A 22,275-nucleotide genomic window follows, 5' to 3' on the forward strand; every position below is an offset into this window, starting at 1 on the left:
TGGGTCGGGGTGATGGTCTTATTCAAATGGGCTGGCGTTTTACACTGGACAGTAGGAAAGCAGAGGGAGACCCCTATAGACCACCGCTAGTATAAGCCATGGTTCTCACACTCAGAAGGCCCTGCTTTGGGGATGGGGGACATTTTTTATATTGGCATTCGTCTGCTCATTGAACATTCACTGGGCACCAAGTGAGATGCTTTTGCGTGCTCTGGTCGATGTGCCAGGCCCTCGGGGATACAGAACGAGTAGCGAGCGCCTTTTCTGGGTCGCCCACCATGCTAAGTGCTTTGCTTGTGTTCTCTCCTCACCCGCACGGCTCCCTCCTTTGTTGCTTCCCCCATGGGAGCTCCGGCCACCCCCTGTTACAACTGTCAACTGTGCATCCTTTTCATTTGTGTGGCTGGAGACGGTGTAATGGAAGGGCCAAGGATGAGCTCTGAAGGCAGGCTGTTCTTGGTTCAGATCCCAGGCTCCCCACTGTAAGACTTGACACACTTGCTTAAATTCACCCCTTTGAGCCTCAGCTTTCTCATCTGTCAAATGGGAATAGCCAGCCTTATCTCACAGGGCTGCGTGAGAGTTAAATGAAGCAATTCATAACAAGCATCTTTGATTTCTGTCACATAGTAAATGTTCAGTACATAATCACTATTATTCTTTTTTCCTTGAGAATAGGGTCTGTAAAATAATTTCTCTTTATATTCCAGTAGGGCCCCATACCTGGTAACACATTCATTACCTGTCTGTTGAATGAATGAATGAGTGAATGAATGAGTGAGTGCGTGCCCTTTGAGACTGAGAGCGCATGTTCTGCCCCTCTTCTGACTTCTTTCTTGCCAGCCCCACAGCAGCTCTAGGGCAGGTAAAGCTGCCCCAGCTCACATGGACCCACACCTCCGGCCAGGCTTTTACTTCTTTTGACATCCAGTAGCTTCCTGAATGGTCCTGAGCACGCGGCTGGCTTCAGAAACTCCTTCTCCTTGAGAATCAGAGGTGCTCGAGCAGCCTTCTCAGGAGGCATCTGGGCCCCGGCCTGCACCAGCTAAGACAGCAGTGGCCCCTGAGCCCACGGGCACAGACAGCCTTCTCACTCCTGGCTTCAATGCCCAGCCGTCACTGCCTATATGACCCCCCACCCTGGACTCTATTATTTCCTTTCAGGAGTGATGGAAACAGGAGAACAGGAGTATAAGCTCCAAGGAGGAAGGGAGACAGGTGCGTGGACGAGGCACCAGCTCCCACTCCAGTTCTGCCTTCCTTGTGCTCTGTGAATTGACCTTTCACCTCCCTGCCTCGCGAGCCCCATCCCCTCCCCGTCACTCAGATGAACAAGCCCTGCTCGGTGTGGCCCTGGATTGGGGACAGCGTCCTGGGCCAGGAGGTAGGAGGCTTGAGTGCAAATCCAGCTTCTGCTACTCACTGGCTATGGGATTTCAGACGAGTCACTTTTGCTCTTGGAAACCTCAGAATCCTGCTCTGTAAAATGGGATCTGATCCCCCACCTCGAAGGTCTGGTGTGAGAATTAGCAGTGATATTTGTACATCGGAGGTGATCTCAAAATTGAAGTTACTACTAAGGATTGTTATTCCACACATTCAGGGGCTGAGGCAGGGCGGAAAGGCCTGGGAGAGCCCAGCCCCAGATTTGGGCATCTGTATGTTCTAAAAATTAGCATTGTTCTCATCTCCTTAGCTTGGTCAGCAGACAGAGAGGCGCTGCAGACCCCGGAAAGCCTCACCCGAGCCGGTACTGCGGGCAGCCCCTGTGGATTCCGCTGCTGGGGAGCAATTTAAGAGGCAAACAAAACATGAAAAGCTACTCAGAATTAACAATGGGGCCAGATGGTAATGCTAGTTTGAAGCAATAAAACATGATAAATAGCTTCCTGCTGCTACTCCTGATCAACTTCAATATTTAATAATTCCACTGCCACCCCTGCCCCCTCATCTGGCCCCCTCCACAGGCTCCTGCAACGACGCCCCGCATTCGGCTCGCAGAGCAAACACGTCTTCACTTTCTGAAGGCGTCAGCAGAAAGCAGGCGGCTCAACTGTCACATGAGCGCCCTCCGTCCTGGAGATGATAATTCATCTGGCTACTTCTAAGACGTTCCATCTCCAGCCTCTCCTGGTTGCCAGGGAAGGATGGAAGGGAGCTCCGACGGCGGAGATGCGATAGGAGCTCCCGCCTTGTCGAATCAGTGAGTATTAGTATCCCCTGAGTTTTGCTTTTGAACTTAAGAAAGGGGAGCAGTAGGGAGCTGGGTGGTCATCTTACTCTGGGACCAGTAGCAGGAGGAAGCAGCCGGAAGGGGAGGGTGGCAGCTTGGTGTTAAAGCCTTACCCACCAGCCGTGCCTCTGAGCCTCAATTTCCTTCTCTGTATGAAAGAGATAATCGTGTCTACCTCTGGGAGGATTCTAGCCCGTGCTGCACGTGTCAAGTGCCGGGCAGTGCGCTCAGCATGTAGGAAACACCCAAGACTGGCAGCTGGAAGCCGCATTATCAAACGTGAAACCACTTAGCAAACGATGCCCGAGTCCCGGCACCTGCAGGAAGGGCTGCTGGTCCTTGTGGTCAGGGAGCTCTAGCCCAGGGCAGACCCGGGGTGTGGGGCAGGATCTGGCAGGGGGCATCCTGTTCAGGATTCTCCCCAAGGGGAGCCCACTGATAAGGTGAACTGTCCACGAGGGCCCCACAGGCTTTCAGACCCTCCGACACACGGCACCCCGGAGAGCTGGTGTTGCTGGCACCCTTTACGGGGGAGGAAGTGGACAGGACGAGGTGAAACGGCTTCTCGCGCTTACATCGTAGGAAGTGGCATCGTCAGCTCTAAGCTGGGTGTCCCAACCCCCCTGATTTCAGGTCCTCGCCACCCTATGGCAGGAGAAAACTGCTCCCTGAGGGCTTCCCTGGTGGCGCAGTGGTTGAGAATCTGCCTGTTAATGCAGGGGACACGGGTTCGAGCCCTGGTCTGGGAAGATCCCACATGCCACGGAGCAACTGGGCCCGTGAGCCACGACTACTGAGCCTGCGCGTCTGGAGCCCGTGCTCCACAACAAGAGAGGCCGCGATAGTGAGAGGCCCGCGCACCGCGATGAAGAGTGGCCCCCACTCGCCGCAACTAGAGAAAGCCCTCGCGCAGAAACGAAGACCCAACACAGCCTAAAATAAATAAATAAATAAATAAACAAATAAATAAACAAACAAACAAATAAATAAATAAATAAAAGAGGCGACTGTTGTAATGACTTAAAATTCTTAAAAAAAAAAAAAAAAACTGCTCCCTGAGGCGCCCCCTCTTTGTGTGTCCTTTTTGCAAGCAGGCAGCCGAGTGGAGGGTGGCCCCCTTGCCATCACCTGAGCTGCAGTTTACTCGGCTGTGAAATGCGAACGTTAATACCTACTGCACTGGTTCACAGCAGAGACGTGTAATGAGGGAATATGCATGAGAGCCCGCTGTAATTTTGTGATGAGCTGAACAAATGTCAGGTATGGTTATTATGGCTTTTTAGAAAAACCCCCTCTGGGAGGAAAAAGATCAGAAATTCATCCACCAAAGGTGGATTCTTCTTACCGAATCCTTCACCGGCCCCACGTGATCTAGGGGGTCAAGCTCAAGCTCTTTCGCGTGGCGTTCAAGGCCTCGACAACTCCTGCAACCCCACCTCTGCCTCTTCTCCTTTCCCTCCTTGCTGCAGACCCTCCAGGCTACTTGGGGTGACCTGAGCCTTTCACGTGTGTCTCTGCCTAGACCAGGCAAACAGCCCTGAAGGAGGGGGTGTGTGCCACCCTGCCCCTCGGCTGATCCCACTCGGCTTCTGCAGGAAGTCTTCCTTGGGCCCCGCTCGCTCAGGAACTCCTCTGCTGAGCTTCCTGACAGCCTCTCTGTGCTTCCCTCCATCCTAGCGCGCATCGCACTAGCTACTGCTATGTTCTCATCTGCTTCCCAACTCTAGAGCCAGTTCCTCCTGGGCCTGAACCAAGTGCTGTTCTCTCCAGTCTATCTGGGGCCTGGCCCCGCTTATGCCCAGGAAATGTGTGGTGAGGGATGAACCAACCAACGAATAAGTGACTGTTTCCAACATAAATGGAATCAAAGCTTTAGGCAAAGGATTCCAGCAGTGGAATTAGGATTTGGGTGGGCACAGCCTTGGGAGCAGAAATCAGGACAGTGCTCCTGAATTCAAACTCAGCTCCATCCCTCCACTGATGTCTAGAGCTGATAGTGTAAGCAAGCCTTCCCAGGACAGGCCCTACCTCTCCACCCCCTGTCCTCCACCGGCTTTTTGTTTGTAGAAAAACTTTAGCTTCCTAGGCCTTCCCCAAGTTCCAAAGAATAAATTTAATCAGAGAAGTGAGAAAATGCAGAAACAAAGGAAAACAGTCAAGCAAAACAAAATAATAATAGTTTAGTCATTAAACAAAGTCAAGGACCTTTACTTCCTCCTAAAGGGCTATAAATAACATTCTGAGCCACATCCTTTGAGCTGTTTTGCAGATACTGAAGCCCCCACCAGGTGGAAGAAGTTAACTGCATGCTGCCCACAAGCACATAGACCCCAGATGGGTTGGAACCAGAAGTTTGATGATGTTGACTCCCGATTACCTCACCACCAACCAGTCAGAAGAATGTCCACGAGCTGATCACACACCCCGCAACACCTCTCCCTCACCTTGCTTTTAAAAACCTTTCCCTGAAAGCCATTGGGGAGCTCGGACCTTTTGAGCTGCCTGGACTCCTTGCTTGTCCCTGCAATAAATGCTGCCCTTTCCTTCGCCACAACTCCGAGTCAGTAGATTGGCTTTACTGCACGCAGGCGAACAGACCCAAGTTTGGTTTGGTAACAATAGGATGACCTTCGTCCTTCCCCCACCTTGACCCTTAACAAGAAGAAACAGATAATGTACCACCCATCCCTCTCTGTCCTCCCACAGGACATGGCAGAGGCCAGTCATCAGGTACCTGAATCCCGCTGGTCCATGGTCATGGAGTTCCATCTCCTCGTGATGTCAATGTAGAGGATGTCCACGGCGGCCATGGACAAGCTGCTGCTGCTGAGCTTGCAGTTCCTGCAGAAGACAGGAGAGGACACGTCACTGCCAGATCCGACCCGTCCTGTCCTCTCTGGCTTCTGTGCCTTTGCCCGGGCTGTGTTCCCCGCCTGGAAGGCCCTCCCTCCCCACAGCTGGAACTAGTGAAGGGTGAATGGCAGGGAACCATGGGAGAGGAGGCTGAAAATGTGAGTTGAGGTCAGATCCTGTGGCTTCCTGTAATGTGGTTCATTAGGGCTCTAAAGGGCTGGGAGGAGGAGGGACTTTAGGATGGCAAGTCTTGAGTTGAACCTGGCTCTACCACTTAGAAGCAGATGGCTCTGATTAAAATATTTCCCCTTCTTGAGCCTCAGTTTCCTGACCTATAAAACAGGCAGTCTTTATTACAGTCACTGTGGTCTGGAAAGGTGGGCAGGCACGCTGAAAAGAGCATGATTTGGGCCTCAGACAGACCAGGACTGAAATCCTGGCCCTGCTGCTTTTTCTAGCTGTATGGCTGTGGACCATTTACTTAAATCTTTCTTTGGTGCCTCTATTTGCTGGTCTCTTAAATGAAGATAATAACACCCACCCACACGGCTGTTGTGAAGAGGAGACGAGGTAGGGCATCCCAAGGCCCTGGCACCTGGTTGGGCCACGACAACTGTTGGTTCCCTTCCTGATCTCTCTCTACTTTGCCTCTTCCTCTCAGAGCTAGAACCATCTAGGCCCCTTCAGAGGCTGCCTGAGGCTGACCTTTCAGTGAAGGCCCTGTGCATTCTGCAGAAATGGGGCTTGCTAGTCAGAGTGTCTGAATAAAAGAACTTAGGCTCTGTGTTCAGAATGCAGGCAGCCCTCAGGTGGTCCAGAGGCACTTCCCCCCTGAACCAGATCGTGCCGGGGAGGCGAGTCCCAAGACAGGCTGGATTTGCCCTGGGAATCCCGAAAGCTAGACCTTGGGGCCAGCTGTCTGCTTGGCTGAACTACACTGCATGCTGCTTTCAACTTTCCAAATGTGTCCACATCCGTCGCCCCAGCTATGATAAAGTGGTTCTTTGGTTTCCCATTTGTCATCATCCCTTGCGTGAACAGCTCCCTTGGGAACCCGAGAGGTCGGGGGTTGATTGGCAAGCAGGATTTGGGCATTCCAGAGGCCCCTCTCCAAACCCATGCACACCCCTGACATGTGCACACGTGTGCCCAGCACGGTGCCTGGACGAGGCTGGTGCTCCTTATATGACAGCATCCTCCCTCCCTCCCTCCCTCCCTTCCTCCCTCCCTTCTTTCCTTTCTTCCCTGCCTGTATTCCTCAGGCCATCAGTTCACATCCTGCTTCCTCCTGGGCTCCGGCTCTGTATTTCAATCACAAGTCACAGTGGCAGACTTCAAAGCACATCAGCACACAGTTATTGCGCCTCAGTAACAACATGTCAGTGGATGCAGAGCTTTTCATGTCACCTGTCACTGAGATGGCTATCTCTATTGGGTCCTGCTGGGGACCCGCTCCAGTCTCTCCCAAGGTATATTCTAACAACCTGCACTGTTCATTTCCAAAGCTTCATTAGGAGTGGCTACGGGTTTTCTCTAATTATCGTATCCATGTCCTCTGGACCACTTGCTCCCCACAGGACAGGAGCCCTGCCTAGCTTGCTCTGTGGGTTAATGGAGTATAAAAAGGGAAACCAAACTGACCACTGGTATAGTTATTTTTTTCCTGACAGGTAGAAATTAGAAGTGTCAAACCTTTAGTAGGAGTCATAATTTACCAAAGAGGATTCTCCATTTATCCCTTTTCCAAAAGTAACTTACCCTCCCCTAGTGATACCTGCAAACACAGTCGATGGTAACATTTGCTACTGGGGCAGGGGAAGGAGGGATCTATGCTGGCTGCCGTAGACAGGAAATGCTTTAAAAGAATTTTGATTCTGTAGGCACTTCTTGGGCACCATCTGCATGCCAGGTCCTTTCCTGCCCATTAGCTCTCTGGATCTTTATAACCACTTTATGAGGGAGGTGTTCTTAGGCCCATTTCAATGATGGGTAAGCTGAGACTCAAGAGAAGGGACATGGCTTGTCCAAGATCACACAGCTGGGATTCACATCCAGGCCTCCCCTGGAGGATAGAGTAGTGGACTTGGGAACTTTGGGGAGAAATGGGGAGGTGGCCCAGCCCAGAGCTTCAGGAAGAACCCAAGATTCAAGAGACAAAGTCTCAGGTAACCCAGAAAGGCTGGAGCCTCTAGAGAGGCCCTGTTGGGAAGCTTTGGGATATAAGGCTAGGGGGTAAGACAACCAGGGTCACTTGGAGACAGGTTTTCCTAGGTTTATCCCCATGGTCACCAAACATTCTTAATGGACTCAAACAGGGAATGTCTCCAAGGGTTAAGATTTTGGAATGAACTTTTCATCCATCCACACACTCAGTATAGAATTTGTTTTGTGTGCACTATGTGTAAGTGGTATTCTGGGCCCAGTGAGTGACGCTGGGATCCAGATCAGTCTTGGATACGGCTCTCGGAGGGTAGAAATGATCTCAGAATCTGGGGTAAAAACATGAGGCCTTGGTAGCTCTTAATCATTTGAACAGTTTCCCCTTATGCTCTGGGATGCAGTTCTTCAAGTGACTGATGAGTGATAGGATAAATTCTTCAGTGGAAGAGAAATCCAAGAAATATGGTAACATGAGAAGCCAGAAAGATTCCGCAGAAAGGATAGGCTAGAAACGTACATGGAAAAAAATGAGCTTTGGAGTCAAAGGCACATGAGTTTGAATCTTGACTCTGCTATGTGACCTTGAGAAGGTCATTGACATTCTCTGCAATCTAAATTTCCTTATTTGTATGAGGATAAGGCGACTCGCCATATAAAGCTATTTTATTCTTTTTTTTTTTTTTTTTATAAAGCTATTTTAAGGACTAGCTCGGTGCCTGGCACATATGACAGCTCCCAGCCTTCCTCCATGACGTAGAACCAGTTTAAAGAAAGGTTTTGTTTTGTTTGTTTGTTTTCAGAATCAAAAGAATATGGGCACATAGGATGGAGAGAATCACAAATCATTCAAGTTCATTAGGAGCGTAAGATTAGAAAGATTTGAAATTATCATCCCCATTTTCTCTCAACAACTAGAGACATCTCATGGGAAATTTAGAAATCAACTTTTTCCACTCCATAAAATCCTATTTATAGAATTTCTTTTGTGTTCATCCTTCTCTGTGAAAGAAAAGAAGCTTATTTTTCCTGGAGAGGTTTCTGTAAGGTGAAAGCTAACAAATAATCAATATTTGTTTAAAAAAGAAAAAAAACAACCCACTCTCTAAATATCTGCGGGGGGAGGGAAAGACAACTTTGGTTTATAATGTTTCTATTTTTAAAGGCTATTGATATCCCAGGCATAAAAATCTCATGATATTACTGGAAAGAGATCATCACAGAACAGGGGAATTTTCAAAGTCACTGAGGAGTTAATGACAGAGGTGGGGGCAGGGCCCCTGACACTTCCATTCCAGAACATTCTAACACTCCATGCTGCCTCTCAGAGAATAACACCCCACAGTTACCCATTATGAAGCGTATTAATATCTCCTTATGAGAAAAGGGAGTGGAAGGGGGAAAAAAAGGAAAAAGAGAAAACCGTTCTCTAATTTAGAAGGAGACCAGGATTAGAAACCACAAAGGACACGAGTGGGGATCTCCAAGCAGAATGGCCCAGCATGAAGCAAACACTCGAGGTGTGGAGAAGCTGCCTCCATTTTCTAGAAATAAACCCCGGTTTTGGCACACCATTTAATCTTCAGACTGCGGAAATGGAAAATGCAGCATGTGCCAGTTGATGTCAAATTCTGATGTAGGATATGTTCAGAAAACGGGTTCTTAGTGAATTACATAGAAATCCTCCCAAATTAGGAATCCGATGGAAGGAAAATAACAAAAATGCATTTCCCTCGAGAAAGCTGTCAAACTGAAGAAGCAGATAATTTCTATTTCTCAGAGAAAGAGATGTCTCCACACCTCAGCAATTATTATGAATTAAAAAAAAGAGAGAGAGAAAAGAGGTGCTTAATTCATGGTAATACGTGCTACTGTTATATGCCTCCTGAGGAAATGACACGACAAGCTGGTTAGATAGAGTTAAATCTAGACGAGAGGATGACAGTTCATTATTTCTCATTTCTTGGTGGAAAAGAAAAATAGAATACGGCCAGACTGGCATTAGCATAATTCACTCCTAAAACTGCTGATCTATGCAGCACATTATGAGAGATGGTCACTGAAAATAAATTCAATTGGAATGTTTATTATTTTGTTCCCTCTAGTTCTCTTCAAGGAACTTGGAGAGAAAGAGTGGGTAGGACAGACGAAAGTCAAGTTCAACTTCTGCCGTTTGCGTGGGAGCTCAGAAGGGAGGGTCTCTAGCCAGCAAATATGTCTCTGGCACAGTGCCCCAGAGAAGGGCACTTGGTTCGATTTAACATATGGCATAAATATTATTAATTCATAATGAAGCGAAATTTAAACTGAAGTGGAAAGCAGAGAGAGAACAGTTGTTAGCAAGAGAAAACGCGTGCTGTTAAATTTAGCTGGCAAGACGGAACACATTCAGATATAAATCTGAAAGCAGAGAAGATCATCTTTTACAACAAAGCTGCTGTTGGGATGTCTTGGTACATTTTAAAAGGAGAAATCTATTAACAGTTGTGCAATGTTTTCTCCATTTCTTCCTGCATCCTTAATTACTCAGGACACTTGCTGGGTGGGTACAGAGGGAGGGGAGAGGGGCTCACTGTCTAAGCCTTTCTGCTCCGGCTGCCTCTTCCCTACCTGAAGACATTGTCACTTGTCACGGTCACCATCGCTCCCCCTAACAGTACTCGGCCACAGGTTGGGAATGACGGCTGCAGGACCTAATAGTCGCTAACGTCACAAAGATGGGTTTTTCATGCAAACATGAAAAACCCATCTTTTTCATATTTGTTCTTAATTATAGAGAACAAAGCGGTGGAAAAATCATAAAGCCTCTCACACAGAGACAGATTTGTAGCAATATTTTTGACATCATCCAGTTTCAGTCTGAGTGCATTTTAAGAATCTTCTCTGCTAGAACCATTCTCAATTCTTTTCAGGAATTTTCTTTACAAGATTGTATATGAACATACCAGTCCTCTTAATATGTACCTCAGCCTCTCACACCAGAGGTAACACACCGGTGGGCCCCATGGGCCGCCACGCTTTGATTGAACCCAGAATTATTTTCTGAATTGCCAACATTCAGTATACACATGCATTGAAATTTTACATAAAAATCAATATTTCTAGCTTCTCTTGAAAAATCAAAAGCTTTGGTAATACTAGCCCGGCAACAACCTTTCTTTTTGCCGCAGCCCCGCCCTCCTCATCCTTCTAGACCCCACCCACTGGTTTGTTTATCCTTCCTGCCTGCACCCTCTCCCCACCCCACCCTCAGGCAACTGAGATTGTGATTCTTGTGATATGTAATTTTTTTTCAAATCTCTCCCTCTCTCTTACATTTTAGTAGAATTGTATTAGGAGTTAAAAGGAAGCATCTGACCAACGTCTTTTGCTCTTCCTTCCTTCTTCCTTTTTCCTGCCTGGAACTTGACCATGATGGCTGGATTTTGAGCAGCCATCTTGTGACCATAAGGCAACCCTGAAGCTTGAAGCACATGCTCAGGGTGGGTAAGCACAAAGACAGAAATTGGGGAGTTGATCACATTGTGGAGTCATTAACCAGCCCGAGAAGCCCCACTGCCAAATTCCCCGTTATATGAGAAAAAAATTAATTTTACTCTTTAAACCATTTATAGATGGGTTTCTATTCCTACAAGTCAAATGCAATTCTTAAATGAGTCAGAGGGTATCACGTTAGGTAGTTTTCTCAGGGAAATAACATGTGCCTGTTGACTTTCTTGAAAATTCCCTCTGCCTCATGGAAATAATAACCATAAGACTCCCATTTCACAAACAGCTCCCATAAACTAGGCAGTGGGTCAGATCCTTTATGATATATTACATCCCAACCTCATAACAATCCTGCAAGGTGGGAGAGATTATTCCTGTTTTACAGATGAGGGAACTGAGACTCACAGAAGATAAGGAATTTGCCCAAAGCCACACAACTGTTAAGTAATGTGCTTGGCTCTGAAGGCAAACCCCAAAGCTTGTGCTCTTTCCATGGGGTTTTCTTTTCCCCTGAAACTAACACAAAGCCCCTCTCAAAATCACTGTGCAAATATGACTTCAGGTTTACTGAGATGGCAAAAATTCCTGCTGATACTTCTTCATGCCATCCTATCAGGAGTATCAGAGCGCTAGAGTTAGAATTTATAAAATTCATTTAGAGAAAAGCATATGACAAATGGTTTCCAATTCAAGACTTCTAATTATTTGCTTTCATGAAAAAAACTATGAACAGGGTGACTTTGTGTTGCCAGATAGAAATATTAAAACCAATGATGAGAAAAACAATAGCAACATGGGATGCTGGCAGGTAGTTCCTCTGAGGTGTATAACATACAATCCTAGGGTATTGATAGTTTCATCTCCATTTTATAGGACCATTGAGGTTCAGAGACTGTCACTAACTTACCCAAGGACACACAGCTAGTAAGTGCTCCTGTACTGCCCCAAAGTATCCCAGAGGGTAGAGGCAAGTTAATGAATAATCTCGGGAGATTAAGTGGCAATGGCTTATTTTATAGGCTGTGGCAAAAACACAATATCTTTGTCTCATGTTTTATGTTTAAAATTCATGCAAATTTTGTATTATACTCTATAATATAACCACATTATTTTTATATTAGAACAAATGTATTAAATTATTTATCAACTGAATTATTTAACTTTTCTCTCCTGAAATTGACACTTTGGAAGATGTGGCTTGTTTCTCTGCTGTGGCTTCATTAAAGCTCAGCCCTCAGCCACGTACCACTGGGAGAACATCACCCCAGTTTTAGAAGCACGAGGTCTGTCTGAGTCCAAGGGGCACTTATTCATATATGAATAAGGACCTAGCTCAAGGTAGCGCAGAATTGTTTTCCAACCACAAGCATAATGTTGTGAATACTGTCACATCCATAACATTCATTAATTCATTCAACAAACAAGAGTCTACTATGTGTCAGGCCCAGTGCGAGCTGCTGGGCCAATCCAACCCCAATTGGGGCCGTGATCTGGCATCACAGATTCTCCCAGGCGCAGTCAGAGAGACGGGACCAGCCAGATGTGGGGCTGGTCTCCACCCTGCCGGAATCCCGAGCCAGAGGAGCTGGTCTCACTGACCTGATGAAGGTACGAAAGCCTGTTGGTCCCAACTTCATTGTCCCCTTGATACCCAGGAACCGGATAAACAGGTTTGCCATTCTGTCCACCAGGCGCAGATAGTTGAACTGCTTTGCATACTTGGGGAACACCTGCTTGAGGCAGATGGAGGGCAGGTGGGCTTCGGGATTGGCGCTGCCTGCCGAGGCACTGGCCAGATCGCTGTCAGAAGGCTCTTCCTTTGAGGCTAACGGTTTCCCAAGCTGCCGAGACCTGCAGCACACAAGGAGTTAACGACAGAACCAACATTTAGAGCGGGCTTTACAGCACACAGATTGCTTTCCCTTGCAAATTCTCCTTTCCTCTAGATTTACAGCAACCCGGAGGGGGGGTGTATTATTACTGTTCTTAATGTACAAACCAGAGAACTGACCTCAAAGAAGTGACCTGCCCAAGCTCACACGGCTAGGGTGTGGCAAAGTCAGAACTTGAACCCAGGACAGAGCCGGGACTAGAGACTTACACTTCCTCTGTTCTACCATCCTGGCTTCCCAATATGGACAATTTCCTTTTCTGTACTCATGACTGAAGAGAATACTCTATTATGAAGCAGTCTGGGTTTGATTTCAAACTCCTACTTATGGGTAGTAATTGAATAATTAAGAAATATAAAAATCTCATTGAGGGCTGGCAAGAAGCCACAGACAGTTCAATGAACAATGTGCAGAGATACATCAGTTACCCAATTCTAGGAATAGGCACAATTGCATTTTCTGGCTTAACTATTTTCTTATTTGGAACTCGTACAAAAAAAAATGATCGTACTGTTGTGATTCCTTAGTCTGGATATTTTATTCTGAAATTATCCTGATACTCGAGAAAGTTCACGGCCACTAACTCTCAGATATGCACCTCCAGCTGCAATGTTTGCACCTCCAGCTGCAATGTTCTCACCTCCAGACACACAGCTCCAGCTATCACCTGTTTACCCTCCAGGATGACCCGCAGGTACCTCACACTGACATGACCATTTCCCCTCACCCCAAATCCACACTCCCTGTCTCCTCGAATGTCACCACCGGCTGTCAGTGACCCAAGCAAGAAACATCTGAATAAACGCCAGCCCCTCCTCTCCCTCTGTCTCCACAGCATGCTTAATGTTCCCTGGAATCCGCTCCACTCTCCCCCTGCCCTGGCCTTGTCTGCTCTCTCCTGGACTCTAACAATGGGGTCTCCCGCCTCCGGCCTTTCCCATCCACAGACCCATCCTCCACATGGCACCTGAGGTGCCCTTTTAAAGCAGACCTGGCTGGGATGTCCACTTCCTACAGTTCTTTGTGGTTCCTGAGTGCCTACGTGATAAAGTCCATACTCCTCCCTCTGGCACACAAGGCCCTTCCTGATTTCCTCTCTGCCCTCCTTATTTCTTGTCATTACCTTAGACACACTGTACCCTTCAAGGCCTTGACCTCTGCTGCCGCCCCAGCCATGGCCGGGCCTGGACATAGAGACCCGTGCTTGCTGGACGCCCAGCCCCCTTCCACACTCAGTGCCTGTCTCTGCACCTGCAGCTCACCTTGCTTTCCTGTCTCTTGTCCTGCCCATAGTGGATGGGGGGGGGGGGCCAGGCGTAACCCTTTCCACCTGTGTGTGGGTTCCAGAGACAGAACCCTTGTAATAGGAAACAATGAATCTGACTCCACATTGAATCTGTTACTTTTACTTTAACCTTTGTGTTCTCTTGCTTTTGCTACAAGTTAATCACCAAAGGGATGTTGCCTATAAGCCTAAATGATACATAATGGCCCGTCTCTGAGTACCCTGCCTCCCATGTGATGACTGTTAAGGTAAAATACCTTTGTTTAGCTCACAGGAAACCTCCTGACTAGGCCCACCTGTGAATGGCTGCAGGAAGGAAGAAATTAACACATCCCCTCTGGAGTCTGACCTAACCAGGACTTTACCCCCTCCCATTTTAGTATGAAAGAAGCCTGAATTCTAACTCCAGGAAGATGGTTCTTTGGCACACTAGTCCACCGTCCTCTCAGTCTGCTGATTTTCTGAATAAAGGCGCTATTCCTTGCCCCAACAACTTGTCTCTCTATTTATTGTCCTGTCGTGCAGCGGGCAGTACGAGCTTGGACTTGGTAACACCCTGAGCGCGGTGTGAACGGCCAATAAGTACCGCCCAGCTGGCTAAGAGATCCAGGAAAAGAAGAGCCACATCCCATGGTGCTGAGCTCAGTACCAAGGCCATTTTCTGCTCTTTTCTTTTCTTTATTAAATGGCCTCGTCCCCAGAGCTCCCACTTCCAAGCACACCATCAGTCACCAAGCTGGGCTGTCTTGGTATCTTCACACCTGCTTGCCTCAGCCTTTGAAGACTTTCCCAGCCCTGGCTGCCTGGCACATTTCTGTTCCACTTTCAGAACCAGCTCAGCTGTTGCCTTGACCATGCTGAAGACTGTCTTTCATGTCCCGCTCCTGCCCCTTGGACTTCCTCACTCCTCTCATCAACTGCGCTGCATTTGCTTACATGCCAATCCCTCTCACTGTTTTGTGAGCTCATTGAAGGCAAGGACCACATCTTATTCAACTCTATTTCTATAGGACCTGGCACGTATCAGGTTCTTCGGAAATGTTTCATTGAATTTGTTGAATTGGGAAAGTTTGCTTTTAATAGCAAGGTAAGCTTCAGATAAAACATCAAGGTTATGATGCTTTGTACCCACCCCATAAGCTCGTTTAAATGGGAAAGAGGTTCGAGAGAGAGAAACAGCATACTTGACGGCCCTGCCAAAATGGTCTTTTCTTTTTTTTTTTTTTTAAATATCTTTATTGGAGTATAACTGCTTTACAATGGTGTGTTAGTTTCTGCTTTATAACAGGGTGAATCAGTTATACATATACATATGTTCCCATATCTCTTCCCTCTTGCATCTCCCTCCCTCCCACCCTCCCCACCCCACCCCTCTAGGTGGTCACAAAGCACCAAGCTGATCTCCCTGTGCTATGCGGCTGCTTCCCACTAGCTATCTATTTTACATTTGGTAGTGTATATATGTCCATTCCACTCTCTCACCCTGTCACATCTTACCCCTCCCCCTCCCCATATCCTCAAGTCCATTCTCTAGTAGGTCTGTGTCTTTATTCCCATCTTGCCACTAGGTTCTTCATGACCTTTTCTTTATGCTGGTCCAAGGAGCCAGCCTCCAAGAAAGAGAACCCCCTTGTGTGAATAAAAGGTCCTGTAAGTTCTGTCCATGGTTCCTTCTAAGTGGGTCTCAAAGCGAGAACAGGCAGAACCAAAGAAGAGCAAAGGAAAACCACTTCTAAAGTTCAACAGTGTGGAGGGTCCCGGGCAACAAATGCTCCCTCCTACAAAGGGGAGGGACCTTATTCCTCCGGAGAAGCACCGCATTCCCATGGGGAGCGGGATGGAGTGGGTGCAACTTCCCTTCAGCTAAACTGGTTTTATCATCACCTCCTTGAATTTAAGACTGTAAATAAAAGTCAGGTGGTTACACTTCAGATGAAATAAAATGTTTTCACATTAAGGTTATAGGAAGAAAGATGAGAAAAAAAGCAGCACTGTTACTGGAAATTAGCTCTTAAGTTCCTGGATAAGTGGCAATCACTAACTTTAAAAGCACTCATTAAGTTTTTGTTAAAGGAAAGATTTGGAAATATACAGTTTGAATACACTCCATGACAAAGAAAAAGGCTGAGAACTCTTCAATCAACAGAACCGTCCCACTTTCATGATCTCATTTGCTCTTCACAAAACACGTGCAGTACACTGTTATTTTTATACCCCTCTTCCAGACGGAGAAACTGAGGCCCAACAATGCGAAGCAGCTCTTTGCCCTGGCTGAACTGGAATTACACATCAGTTCTCCTAACCAGGGCTGTTTCCGTCTTGCTGCCCTATTATTCCAAAGCACATCATGGTTCACATTGGGGGTTACCAAATCCAAAGGACTGTTATTTATTTTTCCTTTTTAAATAGTTTTTTAAAAATTATAATAGTAATTCATGGTCTTTGTAAGCATTTTGAGAACTGTATAAAGGAATCAGAATCATTTGTAATCCCACAATTCAGGGATAAACACTACTAATGTTTTGATTTTTTATCTATAAGTTAGGATCACATCATAGGTAGTTTAAATCCTTTTTTCTTACACTTTACATTATATCATACGTGTCTTCCCATGGCATTAAGTATGTTTTCATGAGCATAATCTCTCATGGACATATAATATTCCATATTATGCCTGAACCATAATTTAACTGGCCATTCCCTGTCAGTCATATATTGTCTACATGGCTCGTCTTTGACTAAATAGAGTCTGGGAGCCAGTCCCCTAAGCCACGTGCTCTCTCCCAGAAACATAACATGTTAACAGCTAGCAGCAGCCTTGGAGATCATTCTGTCCAACGATGTCATCTATTTTCTTTTATTGTGGTCTAATGTACGTAACATAAAGTTCACCATTTTAACCATTTTAAAGCATGCAATGCACAATGTTGTGTAACCACCACCTCTATCTAGTTCCTAACCTTTTCACAATGATGTCATTTTAGAGAAGAAATGACTCCCAGGTAGATAGGACATTAGCACCAGTGGGTCATCTGACTGGCAGATCATCCAAGGGGGTGGCCGTAGCTTGGGTTACCTGATGAGGGGGACCTCACCACCTCCAGGGCACCTCTCAGGCTGGGAAGGTTTTCTGGATGGCACATCAGAGGCTGTTCTCCCTCTGGTGTCCATAGCCCACATCCCAACCCACCCTCAGAGCCTCACAGGATGGGTTTGTCTTCTCTTCTCCGTGACAGCCTCTCACATTTCTTACTGGATGACTACCATTCCCCTTCCTTCCTGAATCCCAATTAATAACCTCAGGATGAAAAGGGCCCTCAAAGCCACAGATATTTTCATGGACTCAAAACCACAAATTCAGGCAGAAGTGGTTTTACTCAACTGGAAGAAGGCAGTAAAGATATAGCTGATATATAAGAGGAAATAAAACAAGGAGAAATGGTTATTCTGCTAGAGATAATTCCAATTATCACACTGAGATCCAAGTTATCACAAATACTGTAAAATCCTGTTTTTACTTAATAGCATTTTAACGGAAAAGTCAGACTTATGAAATAGAAGTGACTGGTAAAGAAAATATAAATCAAGCTTACTTGGGGTCCTTTGGGGTATTTTTTTTTAAATTGAATTTGGTGTGTCCTTGATTCATTAAAATAGGGGAAAGAATCCTGGAATGTTTTATCTATTACTGTCTTTCAAATAAAATGGGATTTTGTTTTATTAAAACTCTTGTGAAAAACCACCTACCACTATTTTACCTGGAAAGCCTACTGTTAAAAATCACTACTATTTATCAGGGACCCACTCTGTGTCAAGCAGCTTACTACCTATATATGATCTCACTGGTTTCTCAAAACAATTCTACAAGGTAGGTAGAAACTAGTCCCATTTTACAAATTAGGAACCTGAGGCCCAGAGAACCTTAATACTTGCCCAGTGTCACAAATCAATAGTGGAATCAGAATTTGTACTCAGGACTGTCTCACTACACACCCGAGGCTTAGCTCACTATGTAGCTCTTGTGCTAATTTGATTTAAATCAAACCAAAGACTTTTCTTCTGATGTACAAACTACATATGTATATATTCTTGGGAGTTAACAAAATAGGAAGGTAGATACAGCAAGTTCCAGTTTCAGAGAAGGTGCTTGAATTCTCTCAGAGAAATAATTCCCATTTTTAGTGAAGCATCCTTCAATAATTTATTCGTTCATGAACCATTTCTCAAGCACTTACCTGTCCCAGGGGCCTGGGCTACACAGGTGAGGTGGACACAGTCCCAGCTACCCAGAAGCACATGACCCAGTGGGGGAAGGCTAGACCCATCCACAAACAATGACTGAGCCAGGTGGGAGTGGCCAGGTGAGCATCCAGAGATGGGACCTGGAGCATATGGAAGTAGGTCGGCTTGCTGGGTCTTAGTCGTGTACATGAAGGGGAGCAGGTAGGAATATGACCAGGAAGCCAGCTTGGGTCTGGGTCTTATAGGATCTTGAGTGTCAGACAAGGGAGCTTGGATGTGGCAGTGTAGGAGATGACAAGGTTGTGGTAGATTTGGGGGAAAGGAGTGGCAAGATCAGAAGTTCAGAGAAGATGAATGAATCTGCCAGCAGTTGTGTATCCTGAATCGAGGGGGGAGTGGATGATGTTAGGAAGCTACTGGAACACTCAAGCTCAGGGATTCTGAAAGCGTGGTCCCTGGTCCCACAACATCAGCATCACCCGAGTCCTTGGGCCCCACCCCAGACCTATGGCCTCAGAAGCTCTGCCTTAGCAAGCGCTGTGGGGGATTCTGATGCGGGCTGAAGTCTAAGAATCACTGGTCTAGGTGAAAGAAGATGGATTTGGCAACTGCTTGATCACGGGGGATAGAAAGGGAGAGAAGGCCCTGGATCACGTTCCCGGGCAATCCTGTGGCTTGACGGGAGAGCCTGGTGGGCAGCGGGACGGCACTGGCAAATGGAGGGAGGTAGGCAGGCTCCTTTCCCCGTCGTTTGGCCAAGACATGTCCCCCCCCCCCCCCAGCCCCTTGGGGGTTTCAAAGGCACATTGGCATTCCAGAAGAAACGGCCAACAATGCACCAAAGAAGTCCCTTAAATTAGCCCAGCAGCTAAGTTAAAGAGTTGGAGGATGAAGTCACTAAAAATAAACATAACTACCATGTAGCCCGGCTCTGTCATTTGATAAATCTCTTCCATCACAGGGGCCCCATTTGCTTGATGGCAATGCTATATTGTTTGAAGAGAAGGCGATAGACGGGTGAGGCATGTGTTTCCAAAGTGACGAGGAAAGGGATTTAATGAGGGATCTGGCTGATGCTCTAGTCCCTGTAAGACCTAGATCCATGCTGGGTCTATTCCCACCGGCTCCCCTTCGTGCAGTGTTCCTATGAATGCTCACCTGGCCGCTTCCGCCTCCCTCAATCACTTTCCTCCATAGCACAGTGTCACATCAACAACAAAACACAATGGTGATGATATTGATTATGTGCCAGGAACTGCCAACTTAAAACATTTAGTCTTGATAAAATCCTACGAAGCAGGCATTATTATTATGCCCATTTTACAGATGCAGAAACCAAGGCACAAAGATACAAACTAATAGGTTTTAGACCCAGGATAGAGAGCCAGGCAGACAGGTGCCAGTGTCCTTGTTTCTAACCACTGCACTATGGCTTCTTCCATACATGAGGAGTTATCGGGCATTAAATATCTGAGAGTTAGGTCGGTTACCCATAACATCTCATTTGACCCTGGCAATGATCCTTATGAATTAGGTATAATAAGTGGCTCCACTTTGCTGCTGAGAAATGAGCTTCAGAGAGGTTAGGCTACTTTCCAAAGGTCACTCAGCTATTAAATGGCTAAGTGAGGATTTGAACCAGGATCTGCTTGAGTTCAAAGCCCAGGCCCTTTCCACTCCATCATGTTACAACTCAACGTAGTTACGAAACTTCTCTGAACTCATTTTTTCCTCCCTTTCAATGGGAGAGAAGTCTCTTATGTACGAGGGAGAGCGGTTGGGAGGGCACTTAGTCTGAGCCCAGCACAAAACTGTTGCATTCTTTAGGATCAAACACGCAGCCTATGTGTAGCGCATCCAGATGTTTCTGCTGGGTGGGGGGGGGGGGGTTGTAACCGACCTCAGTGTGACAATCATCGCACATCTGGATGGGGCTGTTCCATTCCGACTGCCCAACAAATCAGCCTCTGTTTTACAGTTTCAGGCCCACACAAATCACTGATGCACTGTGTGTCGCATGTGTGGGAATTAACGGAGGCCCCCAGTGGCAACAGCAGCAGACTGGGTCTCTGCCCCCGCCTGGGATGAATTCCCGGAGCCGCCAGGCTGGGGATGCTGCACGAGCATCTACCCGTCGGGCCAGGCAACGAATTAACAAAAGAACAAACATACAGACCTAGTCTAATGCCCCCTTTCCCACAGACCCAGAACTCCGGCTATTTCCGAGCTGGAAGTGCCTTTAGGGGTCATCTGGCCCAGTCCTCTCATTTTCCAGATGAACGAACTGACAGCTCATTTTACAAAGACCTCCCAAAGGGATTCTTTTCCAACAGGGCTCTCTCTGCTCTGCCCCTCTGCCCAGAGTGAGTCTCTTCGCCCTGGTCCCTCTTGCTTTCTTTGTCTCTGGGCACGGGCAGTAAGAGACAGTGAAATGTACTGTCACTCAGGCCGGGGAGGGTGGGAGGAGATGCCGCCAGACAGCTGCTCCCCACGGGCGCTGGCCTGGGGAACCCGGGCGTGGGCTCTGGGGGTAGTCCGAGTCACTGCTGGAACCCCAGCTCTGTATTCTTGAGCTGGGTGACCTCAGGCAAGTCATATAACCTCAAAGCTTCAGTATCCTCATATAAAATGGGAATAATAATGGTACCTAAACTATAGGACTGATGTAATTACAGAGAAAATGGATGCGTGGCGCTTAGCACGGTGCCCCAATTCCTGTGAGCCACTTTGGTTATAATCACCAGCATCTTTATCTCCCGTGTGTCATCATCTCGAGGGGCTCACTGTCTTGTCCCCAGCTTCAGTGGGAGAGATCGGCACACACCTCCGGGAACTCAGGAGAATACAGGGTTTCTTTAACCACTTTTTGGCATTCTGCCCCACCCCCAACCCACGTGACTAGACGCTGTACTGTTCTCTTGCTCCTTCGACTGCCTGTAGGCCGTCTGGGGAATCTCACGGCAGGCCGCCCGGGGTCAGACTGCACCTACCCTCTTGTCCGAACCCACTAAATAAACCCCCTAAATAAGTGAGTCTCATTTTCTCGGGCCTCACTGGGTAACTGACCCTTATCTGATACCCTGGTTCTCTACTGAGGATTACTGATGTCACAGAATCATGCACAGATAGTGATATTTGCTGCGCCCCACATAAAGCAAAAGTTAAACTGAGGAGTGGAAAGGGCCCTAGCGATCATCTCGTCTCATTTTCCTTTTGAAATAACATTGGGAAGTCAAAGCAAAGTCACTTGCTTGAGGGGAGGCATCAAGTGAAAGATGGTAGCAAAGGCAGGCCCAGTTCTGACTTCCTGTTCAGAACGTTGAAAAAAGAAAGAAAGAAAAAAACCGACACCGCTATTGAGCTAAAACACCAGAGTGGCCAAAATTCTGATTCTGAACGAGCAGCTTCAGACGCATCCAACCACACTGGCCGGCATGGAGGAGAAATCTTTTTGCCCGAAGGGCTGCAGAGTCCCTGTTTAAACTCACTAAGTAGCTGGCCGCTGTCTTTCTGCGGATGGCTGGGCTCGTGCTTAGCTTTCCGCTGGATCCTGGAGGAACGGTTTTCAAATGACAGGCCTGGCCTGCACGGGCTGCCCGAGGCCCGCTGGACAGGGCCTCACCCTGGGCCAGAGAGCTCGGGGCCCGGCGGGTCTGGTCTCTGCCTGCTTTGCCTGCCTTGCTGTCTACATTCCACATTCCTCCCTCTTTTTTATAAATGCTCTTTCCCAAAGTATGCACTTCAAAAACACTCGTCCTTCAAATCTGAGATTCTGTATCACCTTTTCCAAAAAGCTTCCCATAGCTTGTAGAGTTAAATCAACCATGCCTTTCTATATAACATTCCAGGCCTTGTACGTCATCATCATTGTCGTCACCATTATTTTTTTCTTCAGAGTCATTGTCACAATTATACCTATATGGTTATTTGTATTTGTGCAATTGTCTGTTTGATGCCTGTTTCTCTCACCGGACTGGAAGCCTGGAAGGGCGACACCTCTCTTGCTTGTTTATGACTATAACCCCTACGCAGTTCCTGGCACTGTTCAGAATAACTGGTAGTGAATATAGTCATCGTTTCAGTGAGTTCCCGTGTCCATTCTATCAATTAGACACAGTGATTGA

General features: G+C 47.0%; 1 protein-coding gene across 5 annotated transcripts in view; it reads right to left on the reverse strand.

Annotated features, from left to right (window-relative positions):
- TTLL11 (tubulin tyrosine ligase like 11) overlaps positions 1-22,275 on the reverse strand; it is a 267,396-nt gene that overhangs the window by 50,203 nt on the left and 194,918 nt on the right. For all 5 annotated transcript variants that reach the window (XR_009503763.1, XM_059925538.1, XM_059925536.1 and 2 more), the window contains 2 exons: positions 12,332-12,583; positions 4,968-5,074 (listed from right to left, as the gene is read on the reverse strand). Coding sequence is in view for 4 of the 5 variants with exons in the window: in XM_059925538.1 (XP_059781521.1) it covers positions 4,968-5,074; positions 12,332-12,583 (359 nt within the window). In the remaining variant the exon portion in view is untranslated. The remainder of the gene's footprint in view (positions 1-4,967; positions 5,075-12,331; positions 12,584-22,275) is intronic.

This window comes from Balaenoptera ricei, chromosome 6 (genome assembly GCF_028023285.1).
Source record: "Balaenoptera ricei isolate mBalRic1 chromosome 6, mBalRic1.hap2, whole genome shotgun sequence".
NCBI lineage: Eukaryota > Metazoa > Chordata > Mammalia > Artiodactyla > Balaenopteridae > Balaenoptera > Balaenoptera ricei.